At 35.7% G+C, this 23,964-nt stretch overlaps 1 protein-coding gene across 2 annotated transcripts in view; it reads left to right on the top strand.

Annotated features, from left to right (window-relative positions):
- The window catches only part of LOC127848348 (uncharacterized), a 72,707-nt gene extending 49,906 nt beyond the window's left edge, over positions 1–22,801 (top strand). Inside the window, exons 1-6 of one of the 2 annotated variants that reach the window (XM_052380768.1) lie at positions 11,735–11,833; positions 17,861–17,905; positions 18,384–18,472; positions 19,674–19,961; positions 21,431–21,538; positions 21,909–22,801. In XM_052380768.1, the coding sequence (XP_052236728.1) occupies positions 11,810–11,833; positions 17,861–17,905; positions 18,384–18,472; positions 19,674–19,961; positions 21,431–21,538; positions 21,909–22,065 (711 nt within the window). In that variant the 5' untranslated portion in view covers positions 11,735–11,809 and the 3' untranslated portion in view covers positions 22,066–22,801. Of the gene's footprint in view, positions 1–11,734; positions 11,834–17,860; positions 17,906–18,383; positions 18,473–19,673; positions 19,962–21,430; positions 21,539–21,908 lie in introns of those variants that run through there. The other variant, XM_052380769.1, reaches the window with a different exon arrangement.
- Positions 22,802–23,964: the final 1,163 nt, after the last annotated feature.

Raw genomic sequence — 23,964 nt, 5'->3', positions numbered from 1 at the left:
TCTGAAGGGACACCGCAGTTATGAGCCTTTTTCCATCACGGTCGCAGATTTCAAAACCTGAAAACTGGCCCAAAGTTCTAGGTCAAGGTCACAGGGATAAAAAAATTATGCGCATGGAAAGGTGTTGTCCAGATACACATGCATACCAAATATGAAAGCAATATCTGAAGGGACACAGTAGTTATGAGCCTTTTTCGAATCGCGGTCGCAGATTTCGAAACCTGAAAACTTACCCCAAGTTCAAGGTCATAGGGATAAAAAAAATTGTGTGCGCATGGATAGGTGTTGTCTAGATACACATGCATACCGAATATGAAAGCAAAATCTGAAGGGACACAGTAGTTATGAGCCTTTTTCGAATCGCGGTCGCAGATTTCGAAACCTTAAAACTGATCCAAAGTTCAAGGTCACAGGGGTAAAAAATTGTATGCGCATGGATAGGTGTTGTCTAGATACACATGCAAACCAAATCTGAAAGCAATATTTGAAGGGACACAGTAGTTATGAGCCTTTTTCGAATCGCGGTCGCAGGAAAATCTCTGACCCGGCCCCACCCTGACCCCCATAGCTTTTTGCCTAGGGTTCTGATCAAAATTCCGTCACTGTCACCGTCGCATATATGCTCATAGCTTCCATGTGTGTAAGTTTCAATGTTCTAGTGCTAATAGTGTAGGAGATAATAGTGTCCAGGCCGGAACGATAGACGGACAGCGGAGATAACCACAATATATATAAAAAAAGGTAAAGATGAGCACTAAAATTTTGTGTGTACATGGTTTACCTGCATAAATAGTTTGAAATTGCATATTTATTATACCCCGCCAGAGGCGGAGGGATATTGTTTTTGCGTTGTCCGTCCGTCCGGCTGTCCGTCCGTCCGTTGGGCACTTTTGTGTCTGGAGCCATATCTTGGAAGTGCTTTGGCGGATTTCATTGAAACTTCGTATGAGTATATAAATGCATAAGAGGATGTTGCATGCCAAATGGCATTGTACACCATCTGTTAAAAACAGAGTTATTGGCCTTTGTATCTTAAAAAAATGCTTTTTACTATAGGCACTTTTGTGTCCGGAGCCATATCTTGGAAGTGCTTCGGCGGATTTCATTGAAACTTGGTATGAGTATATATATATATATGCATAAGAGGATGATGCACGCCAAATGTCATTGTATACCATCTGTTAAAAACAGAGTTACGGCCCTTTGTATCTTGAAAAAATGCTTTTTACTATAGGTACTTTTGTGTCCGGAGCCATATCTTGGAAGTGCTTTGGCGGATTTCATTGAAACTTGGTATTAATATATATATGGATAAGAGGATGATGCACGCCAAATGGCATTGTACACCATCTGTTAATAACGGAGTTATGGCCCTTTGTATCTTGAAAAAACGCATTTTTATGTGTGTCGGCAGCCATATCTTGGAAGTGCTTTGGCGGATTTCATTGAAACTTGGTTTGAGTATATATATTGATAAGATGATAATGCACGCCAAATGGCATTGTATACCATCTGTTAATAATGGAGTTATGGCCCTTTTTATCTTGAAAAATGCTTTTTTGAGTGTCAAATATAACACTTTTGTGTCCAGCAGCATATTTGCGGGGGATATCAATTCAACGAATTTGCTTGTTTAAATTTTAGAACAACAAAGTAAATGTTGAAAATGGTTCATGATAGTTCAATGTATATTGTTAAATCACTCATTTTAGGGCAATTATAATTTTTTGTTTTAAAAGGCAATCTTTCTCAACATCTGCGGATTTTAGGTGATATTGATACTGATTTTAAGGTGATGCCATGTTTTATACAGTTAAAATGAACGCTGAACCTTCCTGTTACTTTTTATTTAGTGTTTTTTGTAAAATGAGATTTTCATGTTAAAAAGTATGCATTATTCAAGATCAAAGACAACTGTTGATACCTGCACATTGATAATATTTCATTCCTTATGTGTGTATTTCCTATCCTTGACATGAATAAGTAATCATGTAAGAAACAATTTGTTTGCAGCTGGTTGTTACTGCATGTGTAATTTCTATTCAAACTGATGGTTTTAATAACATGTGATTCAATGAGAAATGCATTTCTCAACTGTAACATTTCTTTATTTATATATGAATCATATTTACTATATGTGCTCATGCATACATGTTGATTATTGTTGATGTCTTAATAAACCAAGAGTACAACATGTATATTATCAATATGTGTTGTTGCTCGAAAATATGTTTTTGTAGCAGGAAGTGCTTTGGGCTCGATTAATCTGAGAACTCCACAAAATATTTATAAAATCCTTATGTGCCTTTTAGTTCTGAAAACGGCAGTAGCCAGTTGGTATTACACATCTCCTAAACAAGTACAGCACAATGAAACTTAAGGTTCTATAATCCTTAATTTTTATAACATCTTTATATCCACACAAAAATATTGCTGATTGTGGTGCTCAGATTGCAAAACCACCTGTTTGGCAAAAATAATGCAGATGATTAGATTATGATAAGTGCAAGAAAAAAAGAATAACTGGAGATAATAATTGTTATGATAATCATTGCTTGACAGAATCACAATTGACCTAGATATTTATTTATGTAGTGATGTATTTTTCAATGAGTGCCTTAAGATTCCAAAAACATATTGACTTAAAATCAATAATCCTGATGGCGGAAATGACTTATCATTTCATGTTCATGAACCGGTTTTAAATACTTTGTAGACTTATCTGCTAGGCGGTGAGGACTTTTAGACCACCTGATAAACTTCAACTATATTTGCCCTAGTTCAGTAACCGACTAAAGATATGCCAACATAATACTGACGACTGATGAGTCTGTTGTGTCTTATATTCTCAATGCTACTTAAAATATTAAGTCCATTTCAACGTTTAGACTAATAATAAAAAAAATTCGTTAAATTGATATTCCCCGCCAAATAAATTTTGATTATCGATGGGTGCAGAACTAACAGAAAAGTATATTTGAAGGGCTGTACCCTTATCTCACTTATTTAAAAGTTACAACATAAAAAAAACAATTGGCAATAACTTTTATGTAAGAAAGTGTAGGGTTATAGATTTTGTGCATGACAGCTCTCCTCATTGATATCTTAACATCCATTAAATTTCATCTTTAAATCGTGTATAGTATCTGTGATATAGTCCTGAAAAGTAAAATCAGACATGTACATATGTACTAGTGTTATGGCACTTTTTCTCATTGACAATTATACACCCATGACAATTCATGTTGAAATCTTGTATTTATAGTTTCTGATATAGCCCTGAAAAGTTACATCATACAAAAACAACAAAAGGCAATAACTCTTATTTAAGAAAGTGAAGGGTTATGGTTCTTATGCATGGTTCTATAAATGAGCCCTGAAAAGTTACATCATAAAATAACAATAACAAGAAAGGGCAATAACTGTTATGTAAGAAAGTATACGGTTATGGTTCTTGTGCATTGATAATTATACACCCATGACATTTCATGTTAAAATCTTGTATAGCATCTGAGATATAGCCCTAGTTACATCATACAAAAAAACCAAAGCGCAATAACTCTTATTTCAAAAAGCGACGGGTAATGGTTATTGTGCATGGCACCTGTCTTCAGCTATATTTATACACCCATAAAGTTTCATGTTGAAAACTTATATGAGTTTCTGAGATAAAGCCCTGAAAAGTTTGTGAGTGACTGCACTGACAGACAGACCGACGGTACGTTTAAGTATAGTTAGCGTACCCGGGGTACATTAAAGTATACTTAAGAGTACACGGGGTACTTTAAAGCAGTACCCGAGCCGAACCGACAATTACCAATTGAGCTTATTGACAGATTAAATAAATGATGATAGTGGTAACTATGATTGTGTGAAATATAATACAATAGTTTTCCTAAATTGAGTGTACATGTGAATTAGCTAAAATAATGATAATGATAGTTAGAGCAGGAACTGAGGTCGCCTTTTTGGAAAAGCTTGATGAGGTAACCCTCTTTCCACTTTGTTGGGATTTCTTCTTCTTCCCATATCTTGCTGAAGAGCGGGTGTAGTAGGTCCACACTAGTCATCACGTCAGCCTACAGCGCTTCTGCCGGTATGCTGTCAGGTCCTGCGGATTTGCCGTTCTTTAATTGTTTGATGGCGCTGCTGATCTCTTCCTTTGTGGGAGTGCAGCATTTGATTGGCAGATCGCTTGTAGCTGGCAGAATCTCTGGTGGGTTCACAGGGGCTGGCCTGTTGAGTAGCTCTTGGAAGTGCTCAATCCACCTCTTCTTCTGCCCTTCATCATCTGCTATTACTCCCCCACTTTTGTCCCTTACTGGCCTCTCTGACTGGGCAAACTTTCCTGCTAATCTCTTGGTGATGGAGTACAGATCTTTCGTTCTGTTCGGATAGGCTGCCTCTTCCGCCTCTGTTGCAAGCGTCTCTAGGTAGTTCCTCTTGTCTACTCTGATACTTCGCTTGACGCTCCTATTTGCTTCGGTGTACTCTTCATGTGCTTTCATTTTTGCGGCTCGTATTCTGCTGTTGTTTACACTTGCCTTCTTTTCTCGTCTTTCCTCAATTTTTGAAGCGTCTTTGCTGCCATCCACTCCTTGTGGGTGTAAGACTTGGAGCCCAGTACTTCTTGGCATGTTGAAGTCCTGCTTCTTTCACGTTCTGCCACTTCTGCTCTATCGTCCCTTCTTCAAGCAGCTCCTCTAGGACCTGGAACTTGTTGGAGAGAGTGACCTTGAACTTTTCTAGCTTCCTGGTGTCTTTCAGAGTGGCAGTGTTGTACCGTTGGCGTTGGTTGGCCCCCTCTGTCCAACTCTTCTTCAGCTTTAGTTTCAATCAGGCGACAAGGAGATGATGGTCCGAAGCCACGTCTGCTCCTCGCTTGACCCGTACATCCTGAAGAGAGCGACGAAAACTTCTTGCGATGCACAAGTGATCAATCTGGTTCTCCGTTGACAGGTCTGGTGATACCCAATTTGCCTTGTGTATCCTTCTGTGGTGGAAAACACTTCCTCCTTTGACCAGGTTACTTGTGGCGCACAGGTCGGCGAATCTCTCCCCGTTGTCGTTCATCTTGCCTAACCCTTGCTTTCCCATGATCTCCTCATATCCTCGGTTGTCACTGCCGATCTTGGCGTTGAAGTCACCCATTAGAATAATGATGTTTCTCTGTGGTCTGTCTTGTATGATGGTTGACAGTCTATTGTAGAAGTTGTCCTCATCCTCTGTACTGTCGTTTGTTGGGGCGTAGCACTGGATCATGTCCATGTTGATCCTCTTCTTCTTTGTAAGGAAAGAGGCCGTCATGATCCGAGGTCCGTGTGCCTCCCACCCGATGAGCGCTCTCTGTGCCGACTTGGAAAGCATTAGGGCTACTCCCTGGGTGTGTGCTGCATCCTCCTGCTCATGCCCCGAGAACAACAGTAACTCACCGGAAGTCAGTCGCTTCTGCCCAGAGCCAGTCAATCTTGATTCACTGATCCCTAGGATGGTGAGGTTGAACTTCCTCATCTCTGCGGCCACTTGTGCTGTCCTCCCGGTCTCATACATGGTTCGGACATTCCATGTACCGATGGTGGAAGTGGTCCTGGTGGAGATGATGGTCTTCAGCCTGATGGCTTCCAGTTGACACTGGCTTTCACCGTCCGGCGTCATACGTCCTCCGGGTCGAGGTCCACCTTCTCCCAGGTCCGTGATGTATCTTGTTATTCTCTTTGGCGTTTCTGTAGCAATAAGGTTTCAACAGGGTAGGGTAGCTAGCCCTACGCCCAACCCTCCTCCTTTTTCAGCGCGGGCTTGGGACCGTCCTTGGCGGAGTATATATATATAATCTGAAAATATTGTCTTAAATCAATGTTATATCTTTGTATTAAAACACTGCAGCACTCATGACTGTAAATTAGGCATTTCCATATTTCTTTACAACGTTATGCATGTACATCATCGATATATATAACATTTAAAACGAAAATCGTTTTAAAATTCACATGTTTGCATGGAACTACTGTTTTGATATCTTTGTTGTGGACAGCGTGTTTACGTTGAACGTCCGAAAAAAAGATGTCCGAAAATAACTGCAAGCTGTTAAACCGCGAAATTAAGTTGAATTGAAACAACAATGCGTTAAAGGCTCTATAAAGGTGACACATCCGCTTATTATGCATATCAACTGGTCAAGTTTTTACCAGATTTCAGTTACTCTTGCATACAAACTGCTGATAACACAGCTTAGGTACAACGTTGCCAAGAATTATGGAAGATATACCCGTTTCATAATTGGAAGAAATGTTTACATTTTAGCAACTAACGTGATGTGTAACCTCAGAGCGGTGACATATGCTAAAAATAGCCAAAAGAAAATTCAATTTAAATTCTATTTTAAACAACTTTTTACCAGCAGAAAGTAACTTATTAGTTCACTACAAACGTTTTAACCATTTGGAAGAGACCTACTTTGTGAGTAATTCCGGAAAACGTTAAAAATCATCGATATATTTTTGGTGACTTGAGTCACTTTCACTTTCTCTTTCCCGAGTAAACAGCGATGTAAATAAACAGTTTGTTTGTAAACACAATTGACTTGGAGGACACTTTATTTTGAGCTCAAAGCAAGTTGTATTGCTCATTTTTTATTGTAATATCCAATAGCATATATATATATATTGTTTTTTGATAACCTTTATAAATAAAATATGAAAATAATATTTAAAAATCGGTAAATAATTACGGATCTTCACCTTTATCTAGAGTCCGTGCCTTTATAGAGCCTTTAAATATTATTTTTCATCAATCTGACATTTTTCACGGCGACTGATCGGAGCAATCTCACGGGGGTACTGTGAAAATCGTCAGATTTCCGATTTATCTGACAGATCTCACGATCTGACAATATTCACGCTCATTCACGGTCTATTTCGTTTCCGTAGAGATAGCATATGTCGTCCGTATGTAAGCTCAAATTTGATTGGCTGACGGGTTCAGTGGCTTGTGCTTAAAATAAATGCTGCTCGAGCAGTATATTGCTGCTCGAGCAGAAATTTTGCTGCTCGAGCAGCATTTAAACGCTACTCGACCAGTAAATTGCTGCTCGAGCAGCAATATGCTGCTCGAGCAGCATTAAAATGCTGCTCGATCAGCATTTTTTCTGCTCGAGCAGAAGTTAAAGTTTCGACCCCTTTGGTGCGCCATAGAAAGTGTCGTCCCTGATTAGTCTGTGCGGACTGCACAGGCTAATCTGGGACGACACTTTACGCACATGCATTAGGCCCAGTTTTCGCAGAACGCGGCTCATTTGATTGAAATAATAAGCATCTAAATTCGACATGTAATAGGTTGATAATATTTAAAGTGGAAACTCAACTTAATTGCGTGTCGAAAATTAATAAAGCTTGAGTTGAGTCCAATAGATAATAACGACGGACATGGATTAAATAAATATGTAACAACCGTTCGATAGTCGTACATTAATACTTTAATTACTGTTAATATACCCCTAACACATCCTGTTATATACACGATTGTGTCAGGTTTCGTACATATTGTATTGTTAAATACCAAACATTCAAATACAAAGATTGTTGTTGTTTTTTATCTTCACGCTTTTTGAAAAAAAGGTGGGGATATTGTGGTTATCTCCGCCGTCCGTCCGTCCGTCCGTCCGTCTGTCTGTCTGTCTGTCTGTCCGTCCGTCCTGGCCACTATCTCCTCCTACACTAAAAGCACTAGAACCTTGAAACTTACACACATGGTAGCTATGAGCATATGTGCGACCCTGCACTATTTGGAATTTTGATCTGACCCCTGGGTCAAAAGTTATAGCGGTTGGGGTGGGGCCGCGTCAGAAATTATCACTCATTTTTTTAGGTTATTTTACATTTACTTCTTTATTTCTACACCGATTCACTTCAAATTGATACTGGACCTCTCTTATGACAATACGGTCAATCTCAACCATGCATGGCCCCATTCCCAACCCTGGGGCGCCCCGCCCACATAGGCCACACCCACCAAAAATTTCCATTTACTATAATTTTTTCATTTCTACACGGATTCACTTCAAATTGATACTGAACTTTTGTTATGACGTTAGGGTCAATCTCAACTATGCATGGCCCCAATCCCAACCCTGGGGCGCCCGCCCACATAGGCCACACCCACCAAAAAATTCCATTTACTATAATTTTTTCATTTCTACACGGATTCACTTCAAATTGATACTGAACTTCTCTTATGAAATTAGGGTCAATCTCAACTATGCATGGCCCCATAACCAACCCTGGGGCCCCGCCCACATAGACCACACCCACCCAAAATTGCCTTTACTATAATTTCTTCATTTCTACACCGATTCACTTCAAATTGATATTGAACTTCTCTTATGACAATACAGTCAATCTCAACTATGCATGGCCCCATTACCAACCCTGGGGCGCCCCGCCCACATAGACCACACCCACCCAAAATTGCCTTTTACTATAATTTCTTCATTTCTACACCGATTCACTTCAAATTGATACTGAACTTCTCTTATGACAATACAGTCAATCTCAACTATGCATGGCCCCATTACCAACCCTGGGGCGCCCCGCCCACATAGACCACACCCACCCAAAATTGCCTTTTACTATAATTTCTTCATTTCTACACCGATTCACTTCAAATTGATACTGAACCTCTCTTATGACAATACGGTCAATCTCAACTATGCATGGCCCCATTACCAACCCTGGGGCCCCGCCCACATAGACCACACCCGCCCAAAATTGCCTTTTACTATAATTTCTTCATTTCTACACCGATTCACTTCAAATTGATACTGAACTTCTCTTATGACAATACGGTCAATCTCAACTATGCATGGCACAATTACCAACCCTGGGGCGCCCTGCCCACATATGTCACACCCACCCAAAATTGCCTTTTACTATAACTTCTTCATTTCTACACCAATTCACTTCTAATTGATGATGAACTTCTCTTATGACAATACGGTCAATCTCAGCTATGCATGGCCCCATTACCAACCCTGGGGCACACCTTGGTCAAACATTCGGCGTGGGGATACGCGTCGGCCTCTGCCGCGACATTTCTAGTTTAATCAAATGTAATAATATGTATAAGTATTATGTCGATGTCGTGAGGATGTTTGATAATATTTAAAAATGTTTATATTTTATTTGGTGCAATAATAAACCCACATTTAATCAGCCCATCAAGCACATACAGTTATTTCACAACTGTGCGATGTGGTTGTATTATTTAGGCTTAGAAATAACCTCATACGGACGTTGTGGAAATGCTAGTACCACAGCCATAAACAACTTATACAACACAATAATTAGATGAATCGCGAGCGATAAGAACATGAAACAGTACCGATTAAGCATTTTTAAGTATCACAAACTTCGTTTCCTGCGGCTTGTTCACACCTTTAAACTTTCTTTTATTGAATTGAGTACACCTTTTCTTTTAAAATGTTCTGGGCAACATCGGAAATCAATATCAATACTAAACAAGCGGCAAACGTGCAGAATTTAATAGCAAACATAAATAAATACTGCTTATTAAATTTACCTGAAAACAACTACTGTTTATATATAGAAAGTTTTGGTAACGTTGTCGGCTTTAAATCGATCTACTTACGCCGCTTTAAACCGATTGTTTTGATCGCATTTTATAAATATCTGAGTGTTTTCAATTGAGTAATGATAAATGGAAAACAATATATGTCAATAGAACGATACATACTTTATGGCGATCGCTTTATAACTCTGAACATTCATTGATGCAACATCGAACTTGACGCATTTCACAAATTAAAACACATATAATGGAGTACATGTACCAAAAACTCTAAAGGTGCCATGTTGAATACGGCTTAATGCAGCAATTTTAAACTGTAAGTAAATCAAAAAAATATATCAACGATAGCAAAATTTAAACTACAAAATACATTATCCTGATTTGAATATTAAACAGGGATACCAATAAAAATGCAAAACAAGATGTAATCCATGACTTATGATATGCTGACATGCATTCAAACTGGTTGACTCCAATTTGCACCAATGCAAATCAAACGCACTTTGTGCATTTCTGTGAAAATTGGATTTAGGAATATAATTATATAATCGTAATAGTTTATGTGAATATGATCAATAATTGTGATATACAAGACAACAAAAGTGGGTGGGGTAAATGACAAATATATATTTTTTTAAAGCCTTATGTGCATATTGATATATATTTTTAGATATACTAGTCTTTTAGCTTGCTATGTTTCTGTATTTGAATCTTTTTGACACTTAAAAGGAATGCACATTGTTTTTAACATATGATACATCTCTCTAAATTATAATTACAATTATAGTAAAAGTAAAGATTAACAAAAAGCATCAACGAAGGACATACCAAATCTCACATCGAGCTCTTGAATAAAAAGAGGTTCATGCTGCATTATTGGAAGGTTTCATTTAAATAATATGCTAAGGATAATCTTCATTGTCTAGGGTAAAATATTAGTTTTTTTTCCACATTTTGTTTTTATTTCACTCGTGTCTAATTCCAACATTGCCGTAAAGGTGGCCTCTCATAAATAAAAACATGCTGTGTTTTCACAAATGGTATAAACAGAAAATAATTTCAACAGTTTTGGTAAGTTTTTTCATTTAAGCGATTTATTTTTCAAGACAAAGAAGGTTTTTAATGAAATATAATAAATAGAACACAAAAATGATTAAAAACACGAAAATTCAGTACACACAATTCGTTATTTTTGCAAAAGATATATTTTAATTTATACCCGAAAAGAAATTTGGATGTAATTATCATACAAACTACATTCAAAAACAACTAAGAGACTGAGGGATGATATGATTTATTATTTAATATGAATATAATTTAGAAATCTAGAAATAAATCCCGGAAAATGGAAATTACGTTGTTGTGAAATATAATTATCTCCCTTAAAACTCAAAAATACTCATAATTTCACTGTATCTTCTAGATCCGACGTATTTCCGTGGTGTCTCTAACATAGTGTTAGGGTATTTATGAATCCTGATCGGATCGTGCCCAAATACAACTATGGTTCCATGTTTGTAAATAGATGTTCATGTAACTGTCCCTTCTGTGTATGTGAATTGTTCCAACGTTGGAGATTTGCTGCGGTGTTAGGGTGTTTTCAAGTGTTGATGACTCTATTTTATAAAAAAAGACCCCTTTGACTTTGGGGCATTGGGTGTGAAATTTGAGATTTTTACCTTAAGGGGGCAGTCAACAATTTTTCTTGAAAATCCCCAGGTCGACAACCACTAATCTGCAAAACACTTTCAAAACAAGGCCTTCGGTCACACCCTGAAAATAGATTCAGACAATATTCAGTGCAGCTCATCAACAGCTTGAAAATAAAGCACAACACAATGCAGTAAATGCTATTTAAATTGATATCTTGGGTAAAATAGACCTTTTCGGGGGTCTCGAAATCCAACCGTAAAAAAACCCATTTCTAGATTAACCCGGTAATCACATTTATCTTTCGGGTTAGAATACGCACACAGTCGACAACATGCTTTGCACTATAACAACAAATGCTTTCAAACTGAGCCAACGAAATTGGTCATTACCATTGACCTTTTTTTGCACTGCTTACTTATTTAAACCCACCGTTGAAATATGTCAAATGCCGGCTGCTTCAAGCAGGAAGTACATGTGTTTACATCTCACTGAGCATGTGCAGACTGTTGACTTCCTAAGACAACGTACACAGGCACACAGGTTATTTGAGAAGCGACATATATACGGATACAATATGACATTCGAGGCACCGGAACATGTAAGGGTTGTTGTATATTATTACTTTTATTTATCATACACTATTTATTAGCGATACTTTATCTTATGTGGTAATAGGAGTTGTATTTCAGTTGTTAAACCACCAGGGAAAGATATATCAATAAACTATTGATCGATTCTAGCACCGGGTATGCGATTGTGTACAAGTTATGATCGTAAATAATATAAATTGTGTTAGGTTCGAACATGTTGAAGGTGATATATAAACTGCCATTTTTTAAATCGCAAGTAAACTTATGTTGTTTGTTTGAAAATAGCACCAATAAATAGCGGATCAATTTGATAATTGGACTATATCCGTGAGCGTACCAGTAATAATTCGCAAGTATTTACTTGGTCAATGGAAATTTACGTAACAGAAACTATTCATGTATTTGAACGTACAGCTATCGGCTTATTAACAAAAAGATGTGGCATGGACAAAATACAATTAATACTCGTTTGTTTCAGTGAGTTACCACCGACAAGCACTTGTTTGAAACATCTTTATCGAGTTCCTAAAAGATAGAAGTGTTAATTCATGTGGACAGATTTTATTATTATGATATGTATACCAATTTTTAGCTTAATTTTTCATCCAAAAGTCCGAGGTTTCCTTCCCGTCCAATCTTGGCGTCCTTGTACATGTATTTTCCACTGCACACATAATATAAACAGTTTGCCTCCAGTAACCTCAGTACAGATTTCGATATTGTGCTGAAATTGCTTTTGTAGTTTGGTTACATGCTGAGATAGATAAAGATTGCAATCAAGAGTCGATTTGGTAAATATTACCATAGCCAAAATTATGAAAAACGTTTCGCCTCAATAACTGAAGTGTTAATTGAGATATATTGTTCTTTCTAGGTTGCTTACATACGTGCCTAGGTTAGGTATACACTTGGGGCAAGTTGGGTCACGGTCACTGTTTATACACATAAAAGTGGTATTCTTTATAACAATACTATAGTCTGGATAGAGGTATATTGTTGAAAATTCTATACAGGTGCCTTTTAACCCATTTCTGCATAGCGTCTAAAAAGGCCTTGGCAAACAGCGTAGACCCAAATGAGACGCCGTATGATGCGGCGTCTCATCAGGGTCTGTGCTGTTTGCTTGAAGAAATTTATGTAAGAAACATTCTAAATATAAGACATCCCTAATTTTGGCAATAACATGATCTAATTTAGAAGGATGGGAGATTCCACTATACATAAATGGATAAATGCAGACCGCGCTTGCAAAGTCAATTTAAGTGAGCTATTTCTAGTCATAGTCAATTTTCTTGTATTACTTTATACCGTTTAATTTCATCATTAGGTGTCATATTCTATACACATGTAGTTCTACAGATATGCAATTTAAAATACGTTGCGTTCATTTTAGTAGGAAAGTGGCAGAAAATTTACATTATACGAATAGTCAATGGTGCTGGCTTTGGGCATTTCTTGATAAAAGCAATGTTGGCTAGTAATAAATATCAATGTATTAAGGATATGATGAATGTTTAGACTGTTTTGAACGCAAACCTATCGCTATTTGTATTGAAAGTAAACAAGCAGATGTGACTGCGTGCATATAATTACAAAAAATAAAGTGTGTTTTATGTCTCCATTATACATCGATTCCACAAGGGTCTATTCACATTAAGTATGCGTAAATCAAGTAACGTAAAGTGCGCGCATAAGGCTTTATTTGTATAGCATACACAGACTAATACACAGTTAAATAAATTTGGATGGAATTAAGGTTCAAATAGATCGAAATATTGATTTTTTGAAAATCAGGCTAAACTGAAAATAAATTATAGCGGGTAATCAACGCGAATTTGTCTATACATTTAAAATACTGTTTTATTTAATGAGACACACGTTTATTCCTTTGACAATTGGTGTGCGTATCTTAATCTCAGATGGTATAATGTACAGGATAGTAGTACCTTTGGGCTTGACTGGGATATTAAACACAACCGCAGTTGGCTTTTTTTAAACATTTATTTTCAATGTGGGTTCACCATGAACACATTGTGCCTTTTTCTGTTAATTCGTTAACCCCCGTTAATTATGATTTGATAGACTGAGTATTTTTTCTCCTTATTTTCTTTATTTACAACACTTGTCTAGCAAAGGCTGTTCAAAAATTAGGTAAAACAACCTGTATCGCGTTCGGATTAAACAAAATCCATCCAAGAGCAATTACCCCAAGGTAAAAAACACAACACCCAACATATCAAAAAAGGCCTCAAGTAATTAATTCAAAAAGATCCTAATAAATCACAAAGGCTAGTGTATTGATAGTTTGAATCATTAACATTAGACGTACATGTTTTAAGTATGACTAATCATTCAATTACAAAGCATATTTAAACAATCGACCATATCTATTGAGACTCACTATATAAGCCATTATTAAATAACAAAGGCACTACCGCAAAGCAATTACTCATATTACAATCATTACATTCAGCCCTACCGTTGGATTTAAATTTATGCATACTTCCATGACATTTAAACTACACTTATGTCTGCTTATTAACAGTGCGTATGTGCACAGCGGTGACGATTTACATTTAATTCTTCCGGATTCTAATATTAGTTTTACCTTGTGATCTAAAAGGGTTCCTGGCGACAAGTTATTAATGTTATACGATGTTTCAATAAGAGTTTTTATAAAAGAGACAAAAACGAAAACATTGTATATATTCGTTTTTAAATCATATAGTATTCTTTAAAATATAATAACGTAATTACTCTCGATATGCCCCTATAATTACCTACTTTTAAAATTATATTTTGTAAAATTCAAAAGGCTGTTCGATTGGTGTCCAATCCTTATTTTGATTGTTCATTACTTATCTACTTTATATGCCCATATGATAACGGTTGTGAATAACATTTTGTGTCATTGGAGTTTACGATTTGTAAAGACACCAGTGTCAATTAAGCATGCTGGTAATTGTTATTTTGGAGCATAACTGACTCCATTACATTTTAAATGCTGTAATCGATCAAAGATGATCAGATACCAGTGTTGAATGTAAATACATTGAATTGATAGTAATTCGTCTGAATGGTAAAGCTCAATAATCAATGATATATACTGATCAATTATGAATGATAAAACGCGGATGAATTAGGGGAAATTTAACATGTCATCAAAAAATGTGTATTGTTGGACATATGTTGGTTCATTAACGGATAATTATTATTCACAAGCGGTAAAATATTATAGTGAGTTTTACGCTTTTCCTCTGAAATTTGGAAAATACGTCGATTTTAACTGAGGCGTTTTTGTGCATCAACACAAAATTATGCGTGGCGCAGTGGAAGCGCATTGGCTGTTGCATCCCGGGGACGGAAATAATATGTGTCGACATATTTTTTACCCTTTAAAAAGCATTATATATATTTTTTAGTTTACATTTTTAATTAATTTTATTTAAATACGAAAATCTGTCAAAAAGTCCCCTGAAGGGAAGTTGTACACCTCTACAACAAGAATTGTATCGGAAAGATATAAAATGTGTTTTAAGTTTTTTTTTCAATGACGATTAATAATTATAAATAACTGCATTGTTTCACGTCCGAAAACTTAGATACATACAATTATTTGTGCATAGTAAGTTTTGGGAGACTCTTAAAATAAACATATTTCAACGACATTTTGATACTCCTCTAAATTTCTGTATTGCGATATTTGTCAAAATAAAAGCAAGTGCTAGAAAATAAAACGGAGTGAAGTATTAAAATCCTATGATATGATTGATATAAAACTAAACCGTATCCTATTAATAAGGTTTTTCTACACAGAAATACACCATGATTGACTATTAAGTACAAAGATTGGTTCCTTACAACGATCATTTCAACTAAAAACCCACATCGACTGAAACAGTATATACACTATACTATGTGTTTGTCTTTAAAAGTTTATGAAGTCCTTCCGCGCTTGAGGATCTATTAATTTTAACTGTTTCACAGGTAAGCATGTGTGTGTACCCAACGCAAATGTATCGGTTCAATGACTCATTGCAACCTTCTTTCAGGTTTTATGACCGTCGCCCGGTTGCATAAAAATTGTGCGACGTGTCAACGCATCAACGAAAATAGGAGAAATTTGTTTAAAATGCAACAGTCCGAATATTTAGAGTCTTGATGTCCGAAAAGAGTTACAAAAATCAAATATATGTTTGGGGGCTAAAAAGAGGGTGCCTGAAAACTTAGAGTATCCGAGTAATTACCGTATTCTTTATGGTAACATGTATTTACTTTACCACATAGACACATTTTAGTAATATAACCATTTGCCAAAAACCGCATGACTAAAACAACTGTAAATAAAGCAGTATACAATAAGATTTACAACTGGTATAGTTCATCAGTGCACGCATAAAGTGTTATAAAATAATTTCATCCATATCAACCAAACATCGCTGTTACGCCAAATATTACAAATATAAGCTCACCATATACCATAAAGAACTTCAGGTCAGTATAAAAGGTAGTCGTGAAGACTCAGCGATGGCCTGTAAATAAACTCTGACATACACTCACATACACCAGGGAAAACAAATCATACTTTCCTTACAGATTCAAATAATTGTATAGTTAAAGCATAGCAACGTACACTATCCAGACGGTCTTTTCTTCATTATGCACCAATGAAAAAAGAATGACATAATAACATAGCTTCGAAATTTAATTAAAGTATTAACTAAAAATGTAACAGCCGATAGACCCTACTTGTTTGTGATATGGCCATTTTTCACGTGCGACTTGTATACAATAATTAATCTATGTGGTAATGAAAGTTGTTTGAACGTTCATTTAATTAATCTTTAAGTCTGATCATCATACACGCAGTTTTAAGAGCAACTATTGCCATGACTATTCCTTCACTTATAGGCGGTTTTACAATATATACATTTAAAACTAACTCTTATAAAAAAACAGGGCTTTTCAAGTTTCAAAATTATAAAAAATAGAACATATATAAAATGACTCGTTCAATTTATGTATCTTTATAATATCACTATATATATGCATGTTTTCAGTCATTTATCGTTCGATAGGACACCGATTTAACCAAATATGCCCTTTAACCGTAGATGTGCTGTTACATGTATGTATTTAACACGAGGCAATTTAGGGTAAGCGAGTCTCGCATGTATTCACTTTAAATCAGATGATCGATCGAGAAGAAACTCATTTTCTTTAACACGGATGTTGATGGGTATGCTCATATGCTCTGTACAAATACTAAGTGTTGATATAAAAACACATTATACAAGTGTATGTAGAAATTATGTGCACCGTAACTTAAAGAAATATGCACAAAGTTTTTGATACAACTAGCAAGAAACATTGTTCACACATTTAGAACAACGCTTTCAGTCCATGATAGGATAGATAATGTTGTATTGAGTAATTTGTTCGCAATCGCTAGGTGTTGTTTAATACCTAGTATCTACATGGCGCAACGGTTGCACTTAGCAATAGTAGTTTATTTCCGTTTTTATTGGCTGAAAAAAGCGCTTATCATTGGTTAGTTTTTTTATGACTTTTTTCCCATTATTCCGTTTCGGCTGCGAAAACCACTCACCCGTGCCTTACTGTCATACAGTGTAAACAACAGTGAACTCAATCAGCTGACACATTCCTAAATACAGTGGATATATAAACTAATGTTTTTAGCGATGAGCTCAAACGTTTTTAAACTTCCTATAAATACACGTATTCAGATCGTCGGAAATACAACTCTTAAGTGTCAATGTGATTGCGACTAAGGTTATTGACAGTTTCATTTTAACTTATCCATTTATAGGCAAATGTACAAACAGTTTAACGACAACATTGATCAAGTAAATATTTTAAATTCTAATTCGCATCGCCAAAATAATATTAACGCTTGTGGATCAATGAAGCGTTACCAAAGGATAGATTGTTCATACAATAAGATTGATATCAAAGCGCTTGCTTTGAACTAAATCGTGTTGGTTTCTCGTTAAGTATTTTCCATTTTTTTACAGGTCAATAAAACAATGGGCGAGACGTGTAACAAGACAAGAATTCTGGTAATTATCTTTTATCTTGTTTGAAATATAATTTAGTTCAACTCCTTTTAACATCATGCATTTACTTTAAATATGCACGGTTTAAGGTGATAGCGTACACTTTTCAAAATGCAATGCATAGCTATATAAAATATTAACAACGTAATACTATATACAATGCAGTAAAAATAACACGCGTTCGATGATATCCAAATATTTCTTCGTAAATTTTCAGACATTTTGACATTTTAAGGCACTATTTAAATGCACCAGGCACCATTTGGTTTGTACATTTATTGCAGAATGAATAGTTTACACTATATTATAAGTACATAACTAGTGTAAAACCAATTATAATACGATAAATATATTACACGTTAACACGTAAATTGAATTTGTAATATAATTTTAAATGTTTTCCGAACAAATTTTCAGAAACGGAAACAACAATTTACATTTAGATTAAGTATTCGTTTTTATATATATACTATCGTTTCAGTCAGTGGTGGTTGCTGTTCTTGTCTTGGTTTTGGCAGCCGTTGTTGCTGCGTTCATTTATAGAGAGACAAGGAACTTAAACGATAAAACGTAGGTTGCATATTTTAACTAGACGCAGGAAATAAACATTGAAACGTACAAACGATTAGTAATTGTGATATTTCGAGAAACGAAAGTAATCATCATCCACATATGAAAACTATTAAGGATAACCGTAAAGAAAAAACATAATGATGCATTGCAGAAACATAATTTACGTACTAAATATTATATTTGAATGTATCGAATGTCATCATACGATATGTTTAATAAGGTTCTTTTTGTTAATATCATTAAATCAACAATTATAACAGGGTTAATTTTGTTCAGGGCTATTTTTTTGTAATTATATTTACATTTTACACCAAAAAAGACCATTATATGTAATTTTACTAAACATGCTTATCAAAATATTTTTCCATTTAAAATAATATTGAATATGAAGTAAAGAAAAATACTGAAAACATTTAGAATCATGGCATTTGGTTTAAAAACACGCTGTCTTCGTATGGGACTTAAATGGGCTGATACATAGCTTGAAAGATTTCGCATTTTCAGTTTCGTTTTAAGATTATTTTCTAGCAATATAAGCTAAACCTGACTAAGTGCACTTCAGTTTAAGATCGCCGTGGTGTAGTGGATATGGTGTCCGCCTAGCGATCGGGAGGTCACGGGTTCGATCCCCACTGTGGGAGCGTTCTTTAGATCTCCCCCATAGACACCAAGGAAACGGACTCGAGAGCGTTTCATATAAGCTTATGCTTGTTATGCAATCGAGCTTAAATAAATAGGTTTAAAAAAAGTGCACTTCACATTGAGATTTTTGACTAATAAGTTCTTACAATAATGCTCACGTGAACGATTAACAGAACATGACACTTCTATATCTTCACAAATGGTACCTTAACACAAGTATGATAAGTTTTTGCTCCTGAAACCGAACTAAGTGCATGCATATGTTAACCGCCGCAGCGATGCATACAAAGAGTCCGTTTCGGAACTGCATACAATCGATGAAATTGTATTTCACGAACATATTGCAACGGTTGAATACAGCTAATCCGCGACCACATCGAATCTTGGAAACGATGCAACGGCATAATTAATATAAATAATGTTCATTAGGTTATGGTTCATTCTTACAATCCATATCCGGACTGACTAGTGCATGACCCAGTTATTTGAAATCACTGACATATTAACTGATTTTACATACATTAAAATGTTGCATAATACAAAAATACATTTTTAGAGGGAATCTCATGCAGACAGAGCTGAACGAAAACACCGTTAAGGATCTTTACCCAGGCTACTTCCGGAGTCAAGAAGAGCAGCTTCTGTTCGATGAAGAATTTCATGAGTCCTTTTACTTCAATAGAACGGTTATACAACCGACCGAGTACAGAATAGAGACCTGTTCATTCACGTGTAATACCACATGGCCGCCTGTTACCAAATGGCCGCCTGTTACGGGAAGAAAAAAACGGGGGAAACTGATCCCACAGATCTCAATCGGTGTACACCACGGATGTTGTACATCGTAAGTATACTTACTTGTCGGGTTAAGGGAACTATTAATTAACCGTTTCTGTTTATTAAACAAGGTATTTAACGTCTGGGTCCAGATAACAAAACAAAATAGACGTATATGACTCATTTTAAGGGTTTCAATGACATTAAGCAATACATTCATTGGTAGGAAAAACATTTATTATCATTTAAATCTGAGCCAGTTTATGATGATTGATATAAACGTCGACGGTGTTAATTATATAAATAATTTTAGCATTTATCATCTGCTATGTCTGCAGCGTATTGCCTTGCTGAAAAAATTAACGTTTCCGGAACATACATTAGTTATAAATTCAGCGAAAAGGGCTCTGATTATATAAAAATATGTTTCAAATATGGAATCAATTTAAACAAAAAATCGACTCTTTATTAGTTTATAAATGTATTTACTAATGACATAATTCAACAGTTACAGACCAAATACCTGGTTTTCTCTAAAATTAGATATGCTGGACGAACAATCTAATTGCTTCAATTTTCGAAACGGAAATAAGTTATACACTAAAACATTGGATGTATTTTTGTTCTTTTATATTCTGTACGTATTTACGATATATTTTTATTAATGTCAGATATGTCAATACAATGTTTAGAAATCACCCCCATCAACCAAACAAATAATTCAAAACAGACCCCAATCGACGTATTGGTTTAACTGTGTTCGTCAAGATAAAGAGCAAAATATAATGTATACCAACGGAAATCTACTCGTATCCAACAAATAAATATGTGTAAAACATAAACTAAACCAATATCAAACCTTGTAATTTTATGTTTTCAATGTTGATATTATACAAATATTCCTTACACATTAAATCATATATAATTTATAATTAAAGAAATACATAACTTAAGCTCAAGTATATCTCGTATGTTAGTTACTAATGACATAATTCAACAGTTACAGGCCAAATACCTGGTTTTCTTTAAATTTAGATATGCTGGACGAACAATCTAATTGCTTCAATTTTCGAAACGGAAATAAGTTAGACACTAAAAACATTGAATGTATTTTTGTTCTTTTATATTCTGTACGTATTTACGATATATTTTTATCAATGTCAGATATGTCAATACAATGTTTAGAAATCCCCCCCATCAACCAAACAAATAATTTAAAACAGACCCCAATCGACGTATTGGTTTAACTGTGTTCGTCAAGATAAAGAACAAAATATAATGTATACCAACGGAAATCTACTCGTATCAAACAAATAAATATGTGTAAAACATAAACTAAACCAATATCAAACCTTGTAATTTAATGTTTTCAATGTTGATATAATACAAATATTCCTTACACATTAAATCATATATAATTTATAATTAAAGAAATACATAACTTAAGCTCAAGTATATCTCGTATGTTAGTTTAATTATTTCATTAGCAAAGTATTTTATTAGAAAACTTAATTCAAAAGCTTTACAATTTAACAGCATACCCATGGTCCATGCCCCAACAAATCGCAAAAACCTTAAAGGGGACTATCGCACATTTCTGCAGTACGGGAGCAGGAAACAGTATTTCACCGTCCAATCATGCACGTGAGTATTTAAAAAACAGTTATATGTTATATTAAGTACAAAATATTCGTACTGATGGCCGCATCAAATTCAAAAATATTTCTTCAATTTCAGTTTGATCACGCATAGCTTTAAATCATTACTAAAATTGCTGTCAGATTATGGACACTATTGTTATATATTTATTTTATTTCCAATATTTAAACTTACGCTCTTACCTTACTTGTTGTATACATCTCGACATGTTGACGCATACAATGTTTTCATTTACCGTTAAAAGCATAAGGCTAAACATTAAAAATAGACTGTGTATGCACTTGCATGAATTCCAGTTTTCCTACTGACCGACAAGTGTATATTAACACTAAGTTGTGATAATTTTATTTTTAAGGGCGTGGAAGGACTGCACAGGGTGTGTGTGTTCTTCAGAGAATACTTTGGTAACGGCCGTGGTTTTGAAAATCGGAGTTAAAAAGGTGGAATACCTTAACGACACGGAGATAGACCATTTCAACTTCGCTGGCTGCTGCAAATGTGTCAACACATAATATCTGAGTTGTGAATACAATGTTTATTGCATGATATGGCAAGGAATAGTTTTGTTTCATGCCCATTGCACTTTTGAAGTTATCTGTTATTTAATGTGTTACAAATAATTTATCCTCTGCTAGTTTAGCTTTTGTGCAAATGATCGTCCAACGATAAATTATGGCTTAACCTGAATGAGAAAAAGTGAAAGTACATGAGAATCAGCTTCTGCTTTTTGATTAATAAACATCTGAAAACGTGTAAAAATACCAGTTTAAAGTAATATTATGCGCAGCTAACAGTATATGCTATGTTTATAGGCGTATATCGCAACCGCTGTTTATTTTTGGTGGTTTCACTTCACATACACTTATATTTGTTAATGCAGTATCAACATACTAAAAAAATATCCCATAAAGAGAAAATAATGCATTTGAACATTAACCGCTCTTCTTTTTGACAGCAATTATTCGATGTACGATGTGAATCTAAATTTAGTTTAAGTGCAGATTCGTTCATACGACACACGAACACTAACTCCTATCCTAATAAAAAGACCATTACGCTCGGCTTAGAGGACTGGGACAGTCATGTAAAATATCGAATAAAATATATATCTTTTATATAAAAAAACTGGTAGCAAGATGAGTTGTAGATAATTGGTCAGTTACCACATTTTAACTATCTCTTTTGACCTGTTTATTCGTATCAGATCAATTCAACAGTGAAAAATTCGATTAATATCACCTAAACAAATACAAGACATAGCTTTCAATTCTAACATATTACGAAAAATAAAGATCATAGCATAGTTTTATTTATTGAAACGGTTTTTAAATGTTTATTGATATGTTATAAGTTGACATAAACGTCTCGTGGTGAACAGAGTATAGTAATTTTAAAGAAATCAAGTTCTGCTGAAACTGAAAATCGCCTAAAGTAGTTTTACCTCAAATTGAACACGGGGGAAATTTATTGACATCCGGTATGACATTTGGACGGTCCAGTTAAATTTTGATGTGTACGGATCTTTACGGAAACGTGAACGTTAACCAATTTTATAGAATTGATTACTCTCATAACTCCCCAAGGACGGTCCCAAACCCGCACTGAAAAAGGAGGGTTTGGAGTAGAGCTAGCTTCCCTACCCTGTTGAAACCTTATTGCTACAGAAACGCCAAATTGAATAATAACGGACCTGGGAGAAGGTGGATCTCCAGCTCGAGGACGCCGGACGGCGATATCCAGTGTCAACTGGAAGCCATCAGGCCGAAGACCATCATCTCCACCAGGACCTCAACCACCATCTGTACATGGAATGTCCGAACCATGTACGAGACCAGGAAAACAGTACAAGGCGCAGAGATGAGGAAGTTCAACCTCACCATCATAGTGATCAGCGAATCAAAATGGACTGGCTCTGGGCAGAAGCGACTGACTTCCGGTGAATAACTGTTGTTCTCGAGGCATTACCAGAAGGATGCAGCACACAACCAGGGATTGGCCCTGATGTTTTCCAAGTCGGCACAGAGAGCGCTCATCGGGTGGGAGGCACACGGACCACGGATCATGACGGCCTCTTTCCTTACCATAAGAATAAGATCAACGTTGACATAATCCAGTTCTACGCCCCGACGAACGACAGTTAAGAGGTTGAGAAGGACAACTTTTTCAATAGACTGTCAACCATCATACACGACAGACCAAAAAGAAACCGCATCATTCTTATGGGTTACTTCAACGCAAAGGTCGGCAGTGACAACTGAGGGTATGTGGAGATCATGGGGAAGCAATGGTTAAACGAGACGAGCGACAATGGGGAGAAATTCGCCGACCTATGTGCCACAAGACACCTTGTCATCGATGAAAGTGTTTTTCATCACAGAAGGAAACACAAGGCAACTTTGGTGTCACCAGAC

This window comes from Dreissena polymorpha, chromosome 10, assembly GCF_020536995.1.
Source record: "Dreissena polymorpha isolate Duluth1 chromosome 10, UMN_Dpol_1.0, whole genome shotgun sequence".
In the NCBI taxonomy this organism is placed as follows: Eukaryota; Metazoa; Mollusca; class Bivalvia; order Myida; family Dreissenidae; genus Dreissena; species Dreissena polymorpha.
Note: the sequence above shows the minus strand (reverse complement) of the source record. Positions and strands in the feature narration are given on the sequence as shown.